This window comes from Heterocephalus glaber, unplaced genomic scaffold (genome assembly GCF_053883595.1).
Source record: "Heterocephalus glaber isolate CG9 unplaced genomic scaffold, H.glaber_assembly_v1.0 deba00000594, whole genome shotgun sequence".
Lineage (NCBI taxonomy): Eukaryota > Metazoa > Chordata > Mammalia > Rodentia > Bathyergidae > Heterocephalus > Heterocephalus glaber.
Window position 1 is genome coordinate 31,753,578 of NW_028258151.1, and position 21,270 is coordinate 31,774,847.

Here is a 21,270-nt window from a genome sequence, read left to right on the forward strand (position 1 = left end):
CTAGATGGGGCGAAGCAACACAGGGAGCCTCTTGCTAGACGAGTGTGGCTCCTGTTCGCAGAGGGGAAGAATTGTTGGCCTCTCTTTGGCAAGGGCTCCACCCCGCGTCCCTCCTCCCTCCCCCTCCTCTCTGCTCCCCCTCATGCTTCCTTATTCCTTCCTTGCATCTAAATAAGCCCACTCTCACTTTCATCATAAGACAGTGACATAGGCTTTATTTAGAGATTAAAGATTGGACTTTTCTTCTCTGCTAGCCCGTTTTGCCCTTTGTTGACACTTTCCTAGTGGTGTTTTCAGATTCTCCCTTTTGGCTCAGTGCTGTCTGCCTCCTCTCCCTCATTCCAAAGTAACTTCGCTTTCATCTCTGCTCCCCTCGCAGCCCTTAGTGTTTGGGTGAAGAAGTGAATGGAAGCAGATTGGAGGATAATTAAGCATCAGCTGTCCAGGTATCATTTCAGGTTAGGGAAGCGTTTCAGAGTGAAATAGCTGTCTTTAGCTGTTCTGCTTTTCATTGTCGTCTGTGGTCTGCACATCGTCCCCAGTGCCCCACCTTTAGCAGCTTATGCCTGACGGGAATATGTATTTATAGCTGTGGTTATAATTTTTTTATCACGTTTTGAGATTTCCATTAGATGTGTGTATGTAGCACTAGGTATTCAGTTACATCATAGGCCAAACAGTCATACATACAACTAGATGTATCTGTGTGTATTTATTGGTAAGCAGGGTGAAAAATCCCTGATAAAGTCAAGAGGACCTCTTCAGTGAGGCCGTGCCTGGCCCTGATCCCCGCTTTTCTCCTCTTTCCGGGGCCAGGAGTCGAGGAGAGGCCGGGTCAGCATGTGCGCCTCTGTCAAACACAGCAGCCGGGGTCCTGCCCTCATCCCGAGGATGAAGACCAAGCACCGCATCTACTACGTGGCGCTCTTCTCCGTGGTGCTGCTGGGGCTGCTGGCCACGGGCGTGTTCCAGTTCTGGCCGCACTCCATCGAGGCCTCGGGCGACTGGGCGGTGGAGAAGCGCAGCGCGGCGGTGCCTGTGGTCAGGCTGCCCAGCGACAGCCCGGTGCCCGAGCGCGGCGACCTCAGCTGCAGGATGCACACGTGCTTCGACGTCTACCGCTGTGGCTTCAACCCCAAGAACAAGATCAAGGTGTACATCTACTCCCTGAAGAAGTACGTGGACGAGCTGGGCATGCCGGTCAGCGGCAGCATCTCGCGGGAGTACAATGAGCTGCTCTCGGCCATCGCCGACAGCGACTACTACACCGAAGACATCAGCCGCGCCTGCCTCTTCGTGCCGTCCATCGACCTGCTGAGCCAGCACGCGCTGCACATCCGTGAGACAGCGCAGGCCCTGGCCCAGCTCTCCAGGTACCCGGGGCGGGACGGGGCGGGACGGGGCGGGACAGGGCGGCGGCCCCTCCCCCAGCCGGCTTCCGAGGAAGCAGTGCGAAGCAGGAGGTTGGCAAGTTGTAGACCAGCCTGGGTAATTTAGCAATCTAGCGAGACCCTGTCTCAAAATTAAAAGGGCTGGGGATGGAGCTCTGTGCAAAGGCCTGGTTCAGTCTGCAGTACTGCAAACAAATGTCTGAAAATTCACATAAGCCGAAAGAAGAATGTAGAACTCATGCCATAATCCTGCCTCCAAGAGATAACCATTGTTAATATTTTGATGTTACTTTTTGGTCATTTTTTGGTATAAAAAATAGACCTTTTCTCCTCCAGAATGGTACCACACTCTACATAGTCTTTGGCTGCTTTGTTTCCTTTAATAGATCATGAATACCATTTTCAAATTTTCACATTCTTTTACCGTGTAATTTAAAGGCTGTATAATATTCCATTTTGTGAACATTCTACAATATATACCATCAACTTTCTGTATTTTATTTGCTTTTGGTTTCTTTAACCAAACAGTGAACATTGTAGGCTTCAGATTTTCATTATTAGAAATGGTTCTGTAGTGGACAAGCCTGTCTGTTTTTTTCTTAACAAGGAGCCAGACCAGTGCCTGATGTACTGATAGGAACTGCAGGAATTTACCCAGCACCGCTGAAAAGTGGCCCTATTTATTCGGGGTTGGAGACATTTGCACTTGTTACCTAATAGCCGACTCTTGTTTCTTCATGGTCAACTCGTGAATTCTCCGTTTCATTCCTCATAGGTGGGATCGAGGTACAAATCACCTGTTATTCAACATGTTGCCTGGAGGTCCCCCAGATTACAACACGGCCCTGGATGTCCCCCGAGACAGGTAGGTGTATTTGGGGCTGTCCCTGGGATGGGTTTCTGAGGATTAAACAAATCCAAGATCTTTTTGTTCCTGTGAAATCATGTTCCTGCTCCTACTGGGACATACTCGATCATCTGAACTGTTCAGTGCATTAGAAAACTGCCCTCTGAGTTTCCTCTCCTGAGACACAGAAGTGGAGACCTGCTCGGCCCTGCTGTGGAGCCAGCCAGAGTGGTGTCCCAGCACGGCGTGCGCGGCCTGGGGGTCGCACCCCAGCTCCAAGGCCAGCTCAACCTCAGCCTGTGCCGGCCTCTGGATCTGGGAGCTGATATTTGTGAGGGTGGCCTGTGACACTGGGCAGCGAGGGCATCTGTGTCCTTTCCAGGGTGGCCGTGACTGCATGGTCTTCCCTTGGCCGATGCCCTCGGCCAGAGCTCTGGGAAAGCTGGGCAAAGAGGTGCTGTGGATGCCATGTCTCGAGGCCTTGAGCACCCTGGGTTAGGGTGCTGGGCAGTACTCAAGGCATAGGACTGTTACGGTGCTTACCTCTGGACTCATGTATCTCCGGTCTTGTTAGAGCTGACATGGAACTCTTGAAATCATTGTCACTGACAAAAGTGACAGCCTGAGGCAAGCTGTGTTCTCAGCATTGTCACAGAAATCGGCACTGAGTACTGCTCTCTCCCAGAAGATTAAACCTGAACCTTCTTGGCTGTAAATGATTATTTCAAGTCTGTCTTGAGTTTCTAACTGGAAATAAAATCATCAGTAGGAGAGACAAACATCCCAAGTCCTCCCTGGACTTTGGTGTAGAAACTGCTCTGGACGGCAGGGGGCAGTGTGGCCCTGCAAATGCTGTAGAAACCTGGCTCCTCTGATCCCTGGTGAGCTCTCAGCAGGACCAAGGCTGGTTGCTTCCTGAATGGGCTTCTGCTTTACAGAGCGGTTGTTCCAGGGAAGGGACAGAGAAGGGAGGAAAGGAGATGTTCGGAATGCCATGTCTCCACCTCCTGACCTCGGTTTTGTTGCAGAAGGACTTCCTGCTGCTTGGGACTTCACTTTTGGCAAACCTGTATTTTGGTGTATGCACTTGCTGGGGAGGATTGCGTTTTTATCAAATACACATGTTCAGTGGGTTTCCCTTCTCAGCAGCAGGGCCTCAGGTGGACAGGAGGAAGTTGGAGTTCTTGCTGGTGAGGTGTTAATGGCCCAGGCCATTCCTCTCTTAAAAAGGAATTACCTGTGGCAGGTATTGAGTGGGTGCAGCCTCCTGTAGATCTCCACACGAGGAACATCGCCCTCTGAAACCCAGTGGCCTTCGGTTGGGTAGGGGGTAATAGATAGTTCATTAAGCTTTCTGAGCTTTTGTCTTTGCTCCTGGATTCAGAGTAGGCAAGAACCACAAGGGCGGAAGGGTTTCAGGGGCTGCGTGTCTGGTTGTTCAGAAATTAGAAGTCATGGCCTGGATTAGACCGCCTGACATCTCCCGAAGTCTAAAGTCATGGTGTGATGAGGTAGAAGTTATTTGCTCAGGGGAAGCAAGGCCCTGGACTGGGAAGAATACATCACTTACGCTCCTTAAATCTGCTTTCATTTCTCTCTTAGCTTTTAAAAATCATATGTGTGATACACATATGCTTTCTGCACAAGCGTTGAGCAGTGTGCAAGTGTATAAAGAGTAAATGTTAAATCAGCTTTCGTTCCTGCTCTGTTGCACTCCTGATTGAGAAATGATCCTCACTATTAGGATATTTGTATTTTTCTAGTCTTCTTTCCCTTGATTTAGACACAAACACAATACACATTCCCATTTTATTTTAACTTAAGTGGAAGCATATTATACCCCTTTGATGCTTACCTGCTGTTAGTTTTCTCAGATGTTTTCTGTAATATTGTTACTACCTTGATTCTTATTTTCCTTTCTTTGCACAAGTCTCTTACAAACTTGCACTTTTATGTGGGTAGACATTTACTCATTTGAACTTATTATGGAAAATTTCAGACCTATATAGGAGAAGACAGTGGTACAGTGACCCACACCTCCCTCTACATTATCTAGAAATCCCAGATGTTTCATCACCATATCTGTACATATTTTCATGTGAATCTGTGTATGATAGGGGCTTTTAAAAACTATAAACTGGGTGGGACAGTGCATGCCTGTAATCCCAGTGCTCTGGGAGGCTGGGGCAGGAGAATTGCAAGTTTGAGCCCACGCTGGGCAACTTAGGGACTTAGCAAGACCCTGTCTCACAATAAAAAGACTAAAAAGAGCCAAGATGTAGCTCAGGGCCAAGGCCCCAGATTCAACCTCTAGTACCACAAATAACAACAGTGAAAGCGTAGCTATAACATCATCAAACCTATAAGCATGAATGTCACCAAGAGTCCACAGACTGTCTAGTCATTGTCAGGCTTACCTGTCTGTCCAGCACTGTATTTTTTCTCTCCAGTTTGTTTGACTCAGGAAACGAGGACAACTCTCAGGATTGGTCAGCTTTTGTTTTGTTTTGTTGGTTGCAGAACCTGAAGCTTTATATTTGCAGGACAAGTCATGGTCCATAGCTTAGAGGAAGACAGAGAGTAAACTCGCAGGCTCTCTGTACTCAGGCACAGAGAGTGAGTGGCCAGGTAGCAGGAGAACTGAGAAATCTGTGGGAGACTGGCCCTGGGAGGACGGGAGGTAGAGGCTGTGGGAAGAAGGCTCAGCGACAGCAGGGATGTCCCAGAGTCAGGAGGCTCTGGAAGATGCTCCGGGTGCTGGAGAAGTCTTCCGCTGACCCAGCGCGCCGCCTCCCGTGAGTCTGATCATCACACCAACATTTTTCCTGCCACGAGTTCTCTGTTTGGTCTCTCGCATCCTTGGAACAGATCTCTGATTTCAGGATCCAGAATGGGAAAACAGAATGCACTGCTCAGAAATTAACAGTCAACACGAAACACGTGTTCTGTAAAGCGGAGGCTGCTTAGCGCTCTTTCCTCCAGGGGAAAGCTCTGCCCAAGGGACTACAGCTCCAAGTTGAAGGCTCACTGCAGTGAGGTCACAGAGATTCCCGTGTCCCTCGGGGACAGAAGAAGAAAGGAACTGCGGAGCTGGTGTGAAGCACACTGCTTCTTTTTCCTCCACGCTCACTCCTGGCTCCCCTGAAGAGCGGGGTGGAGAAGCCTGGTCACCCGAGGCCTGGGCCTCCCAGGCCTGCCTGGGGCTGCTCTGACCCTCGAGGAGTCTGCTTGCCATCAGGACCTGGAACCCGTCCAAGTCCCTGCTAATGGGAGAAGTCAGACTGCACGTTGGTGCCGAGGGCAGCCTGGCAGCCAAGAGCTTGTAGCCTGTGTGTTGCTGCACTCGCCCGTCCTGGGTCTCATGGAGCTTAAACAGAGTGGGCTTTCCAGGGGTGCTTTGGACATCTCTGAACCAAAACTGGTCCTGTTAGACAGGAACAGTTTGTCATCAGCGTCAGGAGAGGATTGGTAGCAATCAGTATTGCAAAAAATGTGGTCTCTCAGTGGAGACATTGTGGCTTAGACTGCGGGGCGTGCAACTGGTAGAACTGTGCCCCAGAAAGTGATTTTGATGCGTCTGGGGCCTCCAGGACAGGATGACAGCAAGAGCTGGTGTGATGTTCACCTGCTTCCTCCCTCTGATGAAGTGTCGTTGTGCTGCTTGCTGGATCCAATTAAAACAATGTGGTCACTGTTTCTGAGGAAGGAGAATGAAAGCAAGTGCAAGCTCACTGCAAGAGAAGCACACAAGGTCCAGTTCTGGATTTTGCTTCCTGAACAGGGAATTGAGTTAATAGGAATGAGCAGCTCTGGGGCGACAGAGGAAGAACTGGTTGGGCAGGGCCTGGAGCAAGGCTTTTTGGAGAGGTGGCTGGAATCGGAATGAGGTAGCAGAGGGCCTGTGCCTAGTGTCCCCTGGCTATAATAGAGGAAAGCAGGGGAGACTTTAGGACCCTGGGGGAGAGCTGGTGATTCGGGAATCTGGTGCCACTCATGTCTGGGAGATGCGTCGTTGTGAGAGTTGTTGTGAGTGTCCAGTGCCCAGTAATCTTAGACAATAGCGACTCGGTACCGCTGAGGTTGCTATTAAGACTCGTCATTCCGGTCCCTTTCCACAGAGCCAGTCAGAAGGGAGACCTTATGTCTTTCTCACCATTTGATGAAATCCCTTGCTTTCAGGGCGCTCTTGGCTGGTGGTGGCTTTTCTACGTGGACTTACCGGCAAGGCTACGATGTCAGCATTCCTGTCTACAGCCCGCTGTCCGCTGAGGTGGCTCTTCCGGAGAAGGGACCGGGGTAAGGTACCTTCAGCGCTGCCGAAGCTGCTCGGGATGTGGGGGTGCTTAGTGTGGTATGCATCTCAGCCACCATGACCTGGATTTCAGGCCATGTCTGCGAGTGTCCCGTCTGTCCCACCCCAGACCTGTCCCCCCTGCAGCTTTCTCTGTGTCACTAAACTCCCAGGACTGTGGCATCCTTAATTCCATCCTCTTTCACTCCCTACAGCAAAATCAGAAGTCCTGTTCACTCTGCATCAGAATTACTCCTTAGATTTGTCTGCCCCCTCTCCCAGCCTCTGCCTTATACCAGGTCGCTGTTGTATCCCTTTGGACCCCTGAACCGAGTCCCATTTGGTGTCACCACCTCTGGTCTGGCCATCCCCAGCCTGGCCTGGCCTCACGCTGTCCGATGGATCAGTCCCACCTCCCTGACATGTCAGTCCAGCTCTCTGCCATCTGGCCACTCCCCCGCTCCATCTCCGGCCTTTCCTCAGAACATTTTTCCTTTCTACCCATAGAAGAGGCTTCACTCTCTCTGATTTTCTAGCCTGGAAGCATCCTTGCATGGAAATCCTTTTCCTCCTCTTCATCAGTCTAATGTCTTGCTTTTACTTTAGGTTCCAGCTTGACCTACTGACTTGGACAGGTTGGGGTGCACTGGTCTCTCCCACAGGGCCTCCCCTTCTCTCGGGCGACACTCATTCTGCCCTGGCCTGCCGTCTTTGGACTTTGGCTTTGGTCCGTACGGTGAAGCAGAGGCCAGCTCTGTGTTTTGTTTTGTTTTATTTTATTTTATTTTATTTTTCAGGTCTGCTTTTTAACTGCTATATTGTGTCTGGCACATACTTGGCTCATACTTTAATATGTGGAATAAGTGAAAAGGGTTGAGAGCCTGGATATGGTGGGCCTTTTGTTTAGCTTTTTCCTGTAGTCTGTTTAAAATTGTGCTATTTCATGGTGAGAACTCAGTGGGCTTTAAACAAGCCTAGCGATAATAAAGCATCCCTTTACTTATAAGAGAAGTCCTCTGATATGAAGGCGACTGAAATCACAACACTAAAAATGTCACACCAGCTGAGATTGAAACCCGGTCACACTGTTTGGTGGTAGAATTGGGAAACAGTTTGCTTGGAAGCCATTAGAATCATTCTCTGAGCATCCCAGACTTGCCCTCAGAGACTTTTGTGGATGCTGAGACATAAGAGAACCCTTCCGGAAGAAGACATCCCTCTCTGACATGTGTGTTCCACCATGTGGGCTGGGCCAAAGTCTGAAGCTCCCAGCAGCCATTAGTTATTTCAGACAATGTGCAAAGTCCAGGTCAGCATGAGACATTTTGCCCTCCACCCTCAGCAAGTGCAAAGGAAGCCCGAATGGTTCATGAACTTGTGGCTTAGGTCATCTTCCTGGATTCTTTTCCCTTAATAAACTCCCAGAATGGACTTAATTTATTATCTTAAAATTGAGATTAATTCAAATACCATGAATGCAGTCTTTTAAAGAGTACAACTCATGGCTTCTTGTGTACTCAAAAAGTTGTGCAACTATTGTCAATACTACTTTCTAATTCTAGAGCATTGCCATTGCTCTACAAGATAAAAGTCAGTACTCTCTAGCAGTTACTTCTTATCTCTGCCACCAGCAACAATCATTGATCTATTTTCTGCCTGTTCTGGACATTTCATATCAATGCAATCATGCAATACCTTTTCTGTCTTGTTTCATTTAGCATAATGTTTTCAAGGTTTATCCATGTTGTAGTACAGAATCAGCACTTCCATTTTGTTCATCCATTCATCAGTTTATTGGAATCCATTCATCAGTTTATTGGAATCAGTTTATTGGAATTTATTAAAGTTTTAGCTATTTTGAATAATGCTGCTATAAACATTTGTGTACAAGTTTTTGTGTAAATCTAGTTTTCAGTTTTCTTGGATCTTTAGCTACGAGAGGCAGAATTACTGGCCCGTATGTTAGCTTTGTGTTTTACTTTCTGATGAGATGCCAACCACTTTCCAATGTGGCTGCATCATTGTACCTTCCTACGAACAATATATATAAGGTTTCCAGTTTCTCCACATCTTCGCCAATGCTAGTCATTATCTGAGGTTATGAGCCTTGCCATCCTCGTGGATGTGAAGGAGAATCTCACTGTGGTTCCAGTTTGCATTTCCCTAATAACTAATGATGTTGAGTATCTTTTCCTGTGCTTGTTGGCCATTTATACACCCACTGCAAAGAAATGTCTATTTAGATCATTTGCCTATTTTCAAATTGAGTCATCTTCTTATTGTAGAACTGTAGGATTTCTTATGTATTCCAGATGCTAGACCCTATTGGATTTGCAAATATTTTCTCCCACTCTGTGGGTTGTTTCTCACTTTCTCATTAAGGTGTCCTTTGAGACAGAAAATTTCCTGCTTTGGAAGAAATCCGACTTACCTACTTTTCCTTTGATAACTTATATTTTTGGTGTACTTTTAATATTTAGGAAACTATTGCCTAAGCCAAAGTCAGGAAGATCTACACTTACGTTTTCTTCTAAGAGTTTTATAGTTTTTGCTTTTGGGCTTAGGTTTGTGATTCATTCATTTTGAGGGTTTTGGGGGGGGATAGAGCCCAGGATCTTATCTGTGGTAGGCAAGTTCTGTACCACGGAGATACATCTGTAGCCCTTTGTTAATTTTTCTATGAGGTGTGAGGTCCAACTTCATTCTTCTGTTTGTGAATATCCACTTTCTCAGCCCACTTGTTGAAAGGAGTATTCTGTAGTCTTGGTATGCTGGTTGAAGGTCAAGTGGGTATACATATGTGGGTTTATTTCTAATTCTCAGTCCTAATCTTGGTCTGTACCAGTACCCACACTGGCTTGATTACTGTAGCTTTGCAGTAAATACTGAAATAGGTAAATGTGAGTCCCCTAACATTGTGACTTTTGCAAGGTTTTACGGGGTATTCAAGGTCCCTTGCATTTTGATTATTTTTGCAATAGTGTAACTTGAATAAATGGAAACAAAAAATCTAAACTCCCTTTTGTTTATTCAACTACAAACTAAGACAGACTTACAAAGTAAATACTGGCACATCTACAAAACTAGTAACATTGAGATTAACACAGTTTGAGGTGATAGGTGAAGGTGTTTCTTTGAAATGGAATTACAGCTGTTAAGGTGAATGTGGAACTAATATTCAGGTCCATTGGGTTTGGGAGGCCTATGTGATTGCATGATGAGTGATAGTATACCCTTCTCTACCATGTTATCTGTTTAAACCCCTAGGAAGCTTCCCTTTATGTAGCTTACTGTGACATCATTTATCTTCATGCTTAAAAAACTTTTACCGTGAACACACTGTCTACCCGTCAGCTAGTCTACCATTTGTCTTTCGCTGTACTCGCTTTCTGGGATTTACAGTGTAAGTCTTCCCCTTCCCTCATTAGCCGCTAACTGCGAACTTGCTCGTTGGTTCTGTTGATGTTACTGAGTAGTACAGATTAATTTATAAAGAGTAAGGGTTTTTTGGGCTTGAGTACCAAATACTGGGAAGCCAGAGATGGGGTGGTCGCATCTGGAGGGGTCCTGCTGCCTGGTTGGGAGTCTGCAGAGCCCCGGGGTGCTGAGAGTATCACATGGCCAGAGAGAATGACCTAGCTCAGGTGCCTCAGCTTCTAGTAAAGCCACAGCCCTACCGGATTAGGACCCCCTTCCTTAGGGCTTTATTTAACTGTAATTAATCTGCCAGATTCCCATCTCCAAATACCATAGTGGAATTAAGTGTCCACCCTCTTAATGTCTCATGATGGAGATTAAATTTCACCATGAGTTTGGGTGGACACATTTAAACCATGGCAAACAATTTTTTTCTAAAAACTAGTATTCATCATTAAATATGAGAAAAACTTCACCTATATTAAATGTTTTATTATCATCAAAAGAATTTAAAAATAATTTTTTTTTCCAAAAATAACTCTTGTGGAGAATCTGTAGATGGATGGATATAGTTCAGCGCCGTGGTCTGAGGCTAGATTCCCAGGAATGAGAAAGGATGGTTTGTGTGAGCCAGCTAGTACTTTCTGGGCTACAGATTTCTGTCATGTGCCGGAAATCTTAACTGGGCATATTTATGTAGCCCGAGTGTGAATAAATAGAAAAGTATATTCCTTTTCTTGCCACTTCTGTGAGCATTTACTTAAATCAGTTGTACGATAAAACAAAATATTGCCTTACCCTTCTTTGTTTTCCTTTTTGAAGTTGTTCTGGAAGTTCGTTACTTCAGTTCAGAAGAACAAACCACTCCCAACAATTAAAGATCACCTTCAAATAATCGGTTTGGGAGATTTAAATTATTGCATGGGTGGTTGGTCTCTAGGAATTGGATCTCTCTAATTTATGTGTAACTACACTGAATATGAGATCTTTAACCAGATCGCTCGCGGTTTCAGTTCGTTTCTCAAGTTCTGGTGAGAAACCAGTGTATCTTCAAGAGTAGCCTGGGAAAGGCGAGGGCCGATAGAGCGGGACCTTCCCTCTGGTGGCCACACATCTGGGTCCCACATTCCTGCCTGTTTGGAGCCAGGCCCTGCATTGGCGCTGTTACTTTTATAAAGAACATTCCTCCCCTGCACCCCCAAACAACCACTATAGCAAGCCCAGAAAGGTAGAGATGGCTCCTCCTGGGAGAGGGTCGGGTGAGCGACCTCCTGGCTTCACGTTGGTTCCTTGCTCTTTGTGAGAGTCACTCTTTAAGGGAATTCCCACATCTCCTGAGGGCCGCCCAGAGTAGTGAGAGCTCTGTTTTTATTTTAAATCTCTCAGTAGTTTTTCAACGGGAAGCTGAGGATTGTTACTATTGATAGCTTCTTCTCACAGCTGTGTTGGCCCAAGCTGGAATTCTTGTCATTTTCCTTCCAAAAGGAACTAAATTGGGAGTTTACAGGGTTAACTATTGAGGGAGACTCTTCAGTTCTCAGTGTGATTTTACTTTTGGGTACCAGGCTCCTGGGAGGAAACATGAAAGTTGCAACTAGTAATTTTAGTCTTCAAAAGAAAAACAAATCTACCTTAAAACTGTGTTTGCTTAAAGCTAAAATGAGCATATTCTGCCAGGGACGGGGGTCAGGGCAGGGAGGGCCAGCACGTGGGCTGGGGACTACACTTAGATTGCTGCTCCTGGCTCCTGTTTCTGCTGACCTGGAATGCTGGTAGAGCAGGGATCCGGTGAGTCTTGTACCTGAGAGTCTGAACTAGAACTTCATTTCTTCTCCATGACCTCAAACCTGGAGTCTTTCTTTGCTGAGGTTCCTTTGAGCACCGCACGTGAATGTCTTTTGATTTTTCATCCTGTGTAGGTAGATCTTCCTGTCTGTGTGTGCACATATTGGAAACGATGCCTTCTTAGTATCTCCAGTTCTGGCCAACACCGAAGGGCATCCTGCTTTTCTCCTTTTGCATGCTGGGAGCTCCCTTGTCTGGCTCCCATCGTCTCTGGTGGCCCCATGCTGTGCTCCCCTCTTCACACTCCTGGGTTCTAGGCCTGGGGAGATGCGACTGTCACCCTCATCCTCCTGTGGCTGCCCACACACCCTCCTAACTTCACCTGGTCTCCTGCTGGGTAGCGAAAACCCTACCACACAGCGGGCCATTTCATTCTGCAATAGCCTTCATTGGTAAGGTGGTTTTCCTGCTCGGCTGTGGGTTTGACTGAATCTTCCTCTTGAGTAAATGGACACCTACTGGGGAGGAGATGGTGTCCACTGTGGGACCGGCCCGGAGTGGTGCCCAGTGCGTAACCTTGCTGTCACCACTCCTCCCTTTATAGAGTGATTCCAGAAGCTCAGGGCTGGGAGAAGAAGCCAAGAATCTGTGTCATTGCCCAGAAGGAAGACTTGTGGCCATTAGTATCAATGTAGTGTTCAGTGAATGGTAACTAAGGAGGGACTCAGCCAGCTGACCAAGCTCTCTCCTTGGTGGATTCCTGTTCCGTAGCCTCCTTGTCTCCTCCGCCTCAACCCGGCCACTGAGTCTCAACCCAGTGAGGGCAGCACTGTCGAGTAGGACTCCCTGTGGGGAGATGGGAGAGGTGCCCTGGGTTTGTGCTGCCTGGCAGCCATTGGCCACGTGTGGCTTCTGAGCACTGCACTGTGGCTGGTGTGCTTTGGCCCCAAAGCTTCTTACTTTGGGAGAGAAGATGACTTGCTCAGTTAGAGAGCGGCTGTCCTTTGGCCATGGGTGTGTGAGTATGGTTCTTCTAGCTAGACTATCCAAATAAGAATGAGGATCTAAGGAGAAATAGCAATTAGTCTTCTCAAAGCTGAAATACAACAAAAACAAAACAGAGGGGACCAGAGTTCACCAAAGGATAGAGGTTTTGGTCCTGTCTTATTACAGTCTCTTGTTAGCCCTAGTATTTTCCTGGCCAGTACCAGTTTGAGCTGATTTAAGCAAATACTGTTTCTAAGCCTGATGGGTGTCTCCTTTCTTCCTGGAATGTGCTTTACATGAGTCATGTCATTGGTAGTGAACCCTTAATGGTCCCTTAGCCTATACCCCTTTGTGGCCTATACCCTCTCTCTCTGCCTTGTGGAAGTCTAGCCTTCTAGGAGGGAACTACTTACCATCTTGTCTTTCCAAAATTATCCTCTTGATTTCAGCCTTACTTAGTGTTGACTTTCTTTTTTGAGGGGGGGTGTCTCATTATGTTTCCCAGGCTGGCCTCAAATTCCTGGGCTCCAGAAATCCCACCATATAGAAAAGGGGACGTTACCAGAACCCCTTCAGTGGGTCCTGGTCTCCTGTGAGCCACAACAGCACAAGGCTAATTAGAGAATAAAGAGAAGAAACGAGACTTAGAGAAAAGGCTGGGTCTTGGGTCTGATCAGTGCTGCTCTAGACAGCAAAGACAAAAGGCATTCTGAGCTTACCATTATTTATTGGATTCATAGAGACTATCAGATGACTCAGAGGGGGCAATAATCCTAAACTGATGAGGATTTTATAATCGGAGGAAGTATCAGATCTTTCAGTAATCCTATGATGATGAGGATCTTAGATTGATGAGGAGTTTTATGTTGATTAGGATGGTAAGATGAGTAAAAACTGTTCTTAAAACAGTAGGTGGAATGAGTTAAGCCAATAAAGAATTTGTCTCTCCCCAGGTGAAATCTTTCTCTTTTTGTATTACTACTTGGTTCTCAAAGAACCAAGATGTCTTCAGCTGATGTAATCTTGCCCTTGAGCATCACAGAATCAGGGGACCATTGAGGCCCCAGACAGCCCTAATCATAATTTAATTGTGAAATGATTTTTTTCCCCAAAATTATGTAGACTGGCTCCCAACACCACCAACCTCAGTCCTGTGACTGACTGAGACACATCTGACTTTTGTGTTCACATGTTTGTCTCATGTGGAGTCCTGCATGGCACCAGACCCTTAGAAATCCTTCCTCCTCTGTTTTCTCTTACACATCCTTGCCATTGAGACTGGTTCCATGCTTTGCTGAAGGGGGTTTTTTCTACTTCTGGTTTTCAGCTTCTCTGCCGTCCCTGTGGCCTTGACCGTGGGCCCATGTCCCACTCAGCAGTGCTGCATCTGCTGGAACTCCCCGTCTCCCTGATGGAGAGTTGCAGCTGGCTTTCACTTTCTGTTCAGATCTGAGTCTCAGACTGAGCTAAGGATAACATTCTGGTGGCTTGTGCAACAACGAGTTGACTGTCCAGTTTCTCTCTGAACACACATAGGACGCTCTCTAGACTTGGTATATTCTAAGCATTTCTTCACAACCTTAAAGACTTTTCCGAAATAAAACTTTATGATAACATTTCAGAGTATAAATGAATCTTATAGTACTTAACATTTTAAGTATTCAACAATTCTCCAGTGTATAATTAAAAAAAAATATAGGTGATGTCAGGGTGGTGAGCAAACACTTGTGTCCAGAAGCTCAGTTTCAGTGTCTGTCTAACCTTGATTTCTGACGGGCTGCGGTTGTCAGTGACCTTTCTCCTCCTCCGCAGTCCCCGGCGATACTTCCTCCTGTCCTCGCAGATGGCCATCCATCCTGAGTACAGAGAGGAGCTCGAAGCCCTGCAGGCCAAACATGGGGAGGCTGTGCTGGTCCTGGATAAGTGCACCAACCTCTCCGAGGGCGTCCTTTCTGTCCGCAAGCGCTGCCACAAGCACCAGGTCTTTGATTACCCCCAGGTGCTGCAGGTGAGTGTCCTTCAAGACCCCACTCGGGCTGCGCAGGGTGACATTGACCCCAATGCTAGGAGTTGCTTCTGTGCAGCATCACTTGGGAGAGAAGGAAATGTCAGTCTTTCTCCATGCTGGGCACGTCCCCTTCAGGCGCTTGGGTGCCTATCATACAGTGTTCGTGGGAAGCAGCTGGGTCTATGCAAGCTGATACTCTTTTCACATACTCATTATACCCCAGAAATGCAAATCAGGTAGGTTTACAGCAAGCCATAGAGGCAGAGCACACTATTCTTGTATTTTGCTTTGAGTCCTGTGCTCTTGGGCCAGTCCCGGGAAATATCTTTCTTCAAGGAGGCAATTACTCGGAAGTGAGTGGGCTTTGCCATTGTTTTTATTCTCTGAGCTTTTGGTGGTTTGCTACCCATAGCATCTATATAGCATAGATGTCCTTTACTTAAACCGCCCTCGTAGAAGTGGCTCCATAACCAAAGGCAAAGCAGTTGCTTTGGGGATGTTCTGCAGGCGGCTATTGAACAGTCCAAGGATGTGTGGGCTAGGCAAGGAGAATGTGAGCTCTGTTCCCTGAAATCTTCCAAATCAAGACCAGGTTAGTTCAGGGAGAAATATCAAGGACCTGGCCCATACTGAGATTATTAAAATACCTTCTCTGAAGAAGTGCTGCATCTCCCTCTGGAATGTCTGGCTGATAATGGTGCTGGTGTGAGCAGGAGTATTTATAGTAACCTTTGTCTAGACAGGAAGAGTGGTTATCAGCACATGTGTCCACATCTGGCCACCAACCCTGTGGGTCAGGCCGAGTTGCCACCTGCACCCCGGGCGGCCCAGTGGGTGTTCTTCCTCCGAGCTGCTTCTCCCCTGTATCCCTGGAGGGCAGTATGATATTAATTTTCATGATAGTTTTTCTGAACTTTCTATTTCTATAACTTTAAAAATTAGACCATGATTTATTTTCTCCCTTTGAAAAGGCAAATACTAGGAGAAACTGAGCGTTGGAGAATCAGGGTCATCCCTCACTGTTTTCTGTGCACATCTCTTATTTTCCCCAGTGTTCCCATTGACAGGGTTTAGGGAGCGAGTAGGGAAGACATTTTTTGAGATTTTGCTTTCATTAGATTCATTGTTTCTAGAGAGACCACCTCTGTCTGAATGTCTTTTCAAGGGTGTCGCATTCCTTCAACGGCCATCTTCCATGGGCAGATGATGCTAGACACACTGTGGGAGTAGAAGGGTGACCAGAGGCTTGGTGCCTCCTTTAGTGGGTCCTGTGAAGAGCCCCATATTCCCAAAGCGATTCCCTTACGAGGGGCTGAGGTAAGACTGGGCCCTCTGGAGAGTTTGCCTGGGACATGCCCAGTGCCGGAGCTCCCCGTCAGAGAAAGCCTATCCTGTGAGCATGTGCAGAGACCAGCCCTGGTGGCCCTGAAGTTACCCTGGGGTATGGAGATGCAAACCATTGCGACGAGACCAGCTACACTCTTCACATCTTATAGGCAGGAACTGTTGCCTTTTGGCAGTTTTGGGTCACGATACCTCAGCGTTGTGTGGCTTGAAAACTGGGGGACTTCATGGCCTGCAGGGATGCCTGTGAGTGGATTGGCCATGCTGGGTTGTAACCCTCAACCTCTGTTTGTGTTCCCGCAGGAGGCGACTTTCTGCGTGGTCCTTCGAGGTGCTCGGCTGGGCCAGGCCGCACTGAGTGACGTGTTGCGGGCTGGCTGTGTCCCAGTTGTCATCGCAGACTCCTACATCCTGCCTTTCTCTGAAGTCCTTGACTGGAAGAGGTGAGTATTAGTGCCTGGCAAACTTTAGCTAGTACTGTAGTTCTGCCAGCAGTAGAAATAAAAAGCCCCTCAGGCACTGGAAAGCATACACCACTTTGAGAACTGCAGGCTGAGCAGCCCTAATTTGAAAATCCAGAATCAGCAATGCTGCAAAATCAGAAACTTTCTGAGTGCTTTCACGGTGCCACAAGTGGAAAATTCCACACCTGACCTTTGGTGATAGGTCACTGTCAAAATGCTGGCGTTACCTTGTGGCGATGACTCTAAGGTGTGTATGAAACATAAATGAGTTTTGTGTTTGGTCTTGGCGCCTATCCCTGTGATATCTCATTATATGTGCAAATATTCTGCAATCTGCAAAAACCTGAAACACTTTGAGGCTAGCATTTCAAATAAAGGATACCCAACCTGTACTATGGAGACTGCTTTGCTCCACTCCCATCAGGAAACTTAGCCCATTGGCTTACAGCAGTTCACAAACTGGGCCAAATCTGCAAGCTAGCTGCTTTTGTAAGTAAAGTTTTACTGGAACACAGCCACACTCCTTCATTTATGTATTGCGTGGCTATCATTATGCAGCTTGGACAGCATCGAGTAATCTTACCAAGACTGTAGCTTCTAATGCCTAAAATATTCACTATCTGGCTCTTTCCACAAAACCCTTTTCCACCCTCTAGCCTACAGGAATGGCTTTCAACTTTGACTGCAGAGTAGACTCACCTGGACAGCTTTTTACAAAGCTCTGGCCTTATCCAGGAGTCTGCGTTTTGAGGCTTCCAGGTTGTCTGAGTTGCAGTGATGGTTTACCGCTGCTGCAGTCTGTTGAAGGTGCACAGTGCGTGGCTGGCGAAAGCTTGGAGACATATCCAGGGACAGCCAGACAGAAGTGGCCTCTGCCTGGTTATGTTCACAGAACAGCCCTCCATTCTCCTGTTCATTGTGCACAACACTTTGCAGGTGGAAGATTGTTGAAAATTGGTTCCTTTGCTGTACACCACTCAGGCTTGCTCTTTGCCTCAGAGCCTTAACTGCTTTCTTCTCTCCCAACTCTTCTGGTATTTTATCCAAGTCCAATTGCCACAGTTATCTGAACAATTTAAATGAGACTAATTCATTCATTTTTTTCATTCATGTCATACTTATTGGAAAGGCGATTATGAATAGCACTGAGTTTCCTTTCCGAGGAGGCTAGGATTGTGGGAGGAAAGACAAACTCGCGATTAACGGTGAGTCTCCCTTATCTGAAATGCTGGGAACCGGAAGTGTTTTGGGTTTCAGGGTTTTGTTTTGTTTTTTGACTTTGGAATATTTACATCACATAATGAGATACTTGGGGGAAGAGACCCAAGTCTAAACATGAACGTCATTCATGTCACATGAACACCATACACATAGCCTGAAGTTCTAGACATGTTTTTAATTTTGTGCAAAAAGCAGAATTTCATCATATGGAATTTTCTACTTGTGGAATCGTATTGGCAGTAAAAATATTTCAGATTTTGGAGCATTTCAGATTTGGATGTTTTGGATTGGGGTGCTCAACTTGAACAACAGGCTGTGGAAATGCCATAGCAGATATTAGCACAGGGGCTCTGGAAGCCTGAAAAGAGGAAGGAGCCTGAGTCTGGTTGAGAGAGGAGAGTGTAAAGTTGTTTCTTAGATCTTAGAGAAGTGAAGAGCGGCATCCAGCATTCACTCGCCTATGAAAATATCCATTGAGCACCTGTTATTTGCCAGGCGCCATCAGGTATGAGAAGACAATAACAATCAGGCCTTTCTTCCAGGGTGCTCAGGGTTTAGTGGTGGAAGATAGACAAGTACATGAGCAGTTACCAAATGCAGTGAGGAGACCTCCCTGCTGTTTAGGCTGCCAGGAGGAGAGAGAGGGCTCGGGGAGGGCTTCACCTGGGTGGTGACCGTGAGCTGGGGGTAAAAGGGTGTCTCTGTGAGAATCCAGATCTGCTTGGGTAGCTTAGATCATGGGTGAGTAGCAGGAGGCCTCTGGGTTTGAAGCCAGCAGCCTCAGCATAGGAACCAGCTCTGTGCTGTCTGGATCTGTGATCATGGCCGATTGACCCTTTTTGAGCCTCAGTTTTCCCCTCCACGTAGTAGAAATCATTGACTTAGTTCACCAGTGTTTGCCAAGGGCCCGTGGTGCGCTGGGTACTGGCAGGGGTTGCTGGAGGAATGGCCTTAGATTTTAGTCAGTTCCTCTATCCAAGGATCATCCCAGACTTCTTGAGGCCCTGAGAGAAGGGTCCTGGGTGGGTCCTCCCTCCTCTTCCTCCTCTTCCTCCTCTGGTAGGCTTCCCAGCTAGGCGCCCCGCTCCTGGGCTTGCTTTCCCATGCTTTGTTCTTACACAGCAGCCACCTATACTCCAAGGTGACTCACGCTCCCCTCTCTCTGCCAGGCTCCTGCTGTTCTCTGCCACAAACCCAGCCTGCCCGGTCCTCAGGCCCTTTCACTCCCTGGCCCTCAGGCATTCTCATGGCCTCCTTGGCCCTCACCTTCCCTGTCTGATTTGCTCTCTGCTGGCCTGGCATATAATAGGGCCCCTGTACATAAATGTTGACTGAATGAAAGGCTTTATGAACAGAACTACAGTTGGCAAGTCATTGTTAATACAGCAAGATCAGAGAAAAGGGAAGAAGAGTATGTAAGGAGGCGGCATTTCACATACAAAGGCCCTGTGGCAGGGCAGAGTGTGGTGTGCTGAGTGACCAAGAGGATCAGACATGGAGGCCAATGAAAGATAAATAGGGTGAGTGGGAGGTGAGGAATCAAGGCAGCTGAGATGATGCCATAGAGGAGGCCAGCATGAGAAGGGGAGGTGGGGAGAACATGTTCCGGGAGACATGAGGCTGAAGCAGCTCTGGGTGTTGTTTCTGCTCATGAGAAGGAAACAAGAGAGGGCCCGGAGCTGCTTCTGAGGGTTGGATGCACACCGGCTGTCCTGCTGTCATCTCCAGGGCGTCTGTGGTGGTGCCGGAAGAGAAGATAGCTGACATGTATGGTGTCCTGCAGAGCATCCCGAGAAGACAGATGGAAGAGATGCAGAGGCAGGTGAGAGGCCAGGCCGAGCACGGACACAGAAGCATGGTCTCCATTGCTGAGGACGAGGCGGGTCTGTCTGCTCATCGTGTCCACGCTGCAGACTTAAACCACGGGAGTGCAGGCTGTGGGTGCATCCAGCAAGCCCTGAAATCGTAGCTAGCTGAGGTGGCCAGACCCCACGGAGGAAGCTGCTGTGCTTTCTGGGTGTTCGGTGGCAGGGTCTTCAGGATGGCAAGCTGAAGCCTTTCAGAAAGCCACGGGCACCATGGGTGACAGTGCTGGTGCCCGAGTCAGCAGGGAGCCGGGCCACTTCCAGCTGAGACCATGAAAGCATTACTGTGTATGCAGGGAAGTGAGGGGTCTCTCCTGTCCCCGCAAGAGTGCCATTTCCCTGTCTCCCTCCCCTTCCGATGCCCCTTCCCACCAGCTCTCTGGGTGCCTGAAGGGCCCACTGAGTGTCTTCTTTAGTCCCATTTCCTTTCTTTCTCCTGGGAGAAATTTAACTGGGTATCAACATCAAGCAAGTTGAAAATTTAAAAGACTATCCCTAACTTGGTAGGAAGTATTCTTTCTGGTTTTGTTTTTTTTTGTACAGGGGGTCGAACTTGGGTCCTTTCGCTTGCAGGGCAGGCGGTGGAACCACTGAGCTAAATCCCTGGCCCACACATTTTGACCTTTATCAGAGCTGCCTCCAGAGGAGATGAGGGGGGAAGAGGCTGGGAGGGCCTGGTGCACGCACCCGCACCCCTGTTGTCAGCTTGGCTCTGCACCCCAGGGCGGGGGCCTGGATTTGACCCGGGCCCGAGGGTAGGCCGCAGGCTTTGGACAGGGGCTGACAGTGCCCAGGCCGTGGGGTGAGGAGAGCACCTGGGATTCCTGCTGCACCGTCCACCACATCGTCAGTCTTTGCTGCTGCTCTTTGCCCACCTGAGCCCCAGCTTGGCTTTCCTCAGGGAGACACGGTGGAGCCGACCTGGGCCTCGGCCTCGGGTACCACTTCCGCTCCTTGCCAGCTTTGTTGCCGCCCTGTCTCCCGTTCTCTTTATCCAGGGCTCTGGAAGCCTTGCCTTGTGAAAGGTCCCTTGGATCGAGAGAGTGAAAGCAGCCATGTTCAGTCCACCCTCTGTGCGTCAGCTCTCTGTCACTAACCTGCGATGATGACAAAAGCTTATGAAGACAAAAGGCTGCTTTTGCCACACAACCTTGGAGGTTCCAGCCCTTGCGCAGGTGAACGCACTGCCCTCAGGGCCCGATGGGCTGGTGACACATCGTGGAGGGGAAGTGGAAGAAAGGGGAAGGGGCCAGATCCCCTGCAGGTCCACCTCAATGCCTAAAGACCTCCCAGCGGGTTCCTGCTCTCCCAGGATCCTACGCTGGGGACCAACCAACCCTCTAACACAGGAGACTTTGGGGGACACCAGGATCCAGACTGTAGCAACACTAAACATCTCATGAGGCAGTGATAAGCTTCTTAGGTTGCCTGGTTGGCTGCCAGTCCTGGGGCTGAGCTGTGCCCGTGGGCAGGGATCTGGCTTCTCTGGGCCTCAGACTCTTGTCTGCAAACCTCTTGGCATCCTGACCAGCAACAGGTGCAGGTCGATTTTAGCCTCCCTGCTGGCTTTCCATCTTTCCCAGTTGTTACTTAACTGCTTGGCCTCATTTAATGAGTTTCAGTGAGTCAGAACATCAGACTAGAGATTTC

General features: G+C 48.1%; 1 protein-coding gene across 2 annotated transcripts in view; it reads left to right on the forward strand.

Annotated features, from left to right (window-relative positions):
- Ext2 (exostosin glycosyltransferase 2) overlaps positions 1-21,270 on the forward strand; it is a 134,629-nt gene that overhangs the window by 5,311 nt on the left and 108,048 nt on the right. For both annotated transcript variants that reach the window (XM_004851993.4, XM_087205638.1), the window contains exons 2-7: positions 817-1,373; positions 2,167-2,256; positions 6,418-6,534; positions 14,531-14,726; positions 16,374-16,513; positions 19,484-19,577. In XM_004851993.4, coding sequence (XP_004852050.1) covers positions 841-1,373; positions 2,167-2,256; positions 6,418-6,534; positions 14,531-14,726; positions 16,374-16,513; positions 19,484-19,577 — 1,170 coding nt within the window. In that variant the 5' untranslated portion in view covers positions 817-840. The remainder of the gene's footprint in view (positions 1-816; positions 1,374-2,166; positions 2,257-6,417; positions 6,535-14,530; positions 14,727-16,373; positions 16,514-19,483; positions 19,578-21,270) is intronic.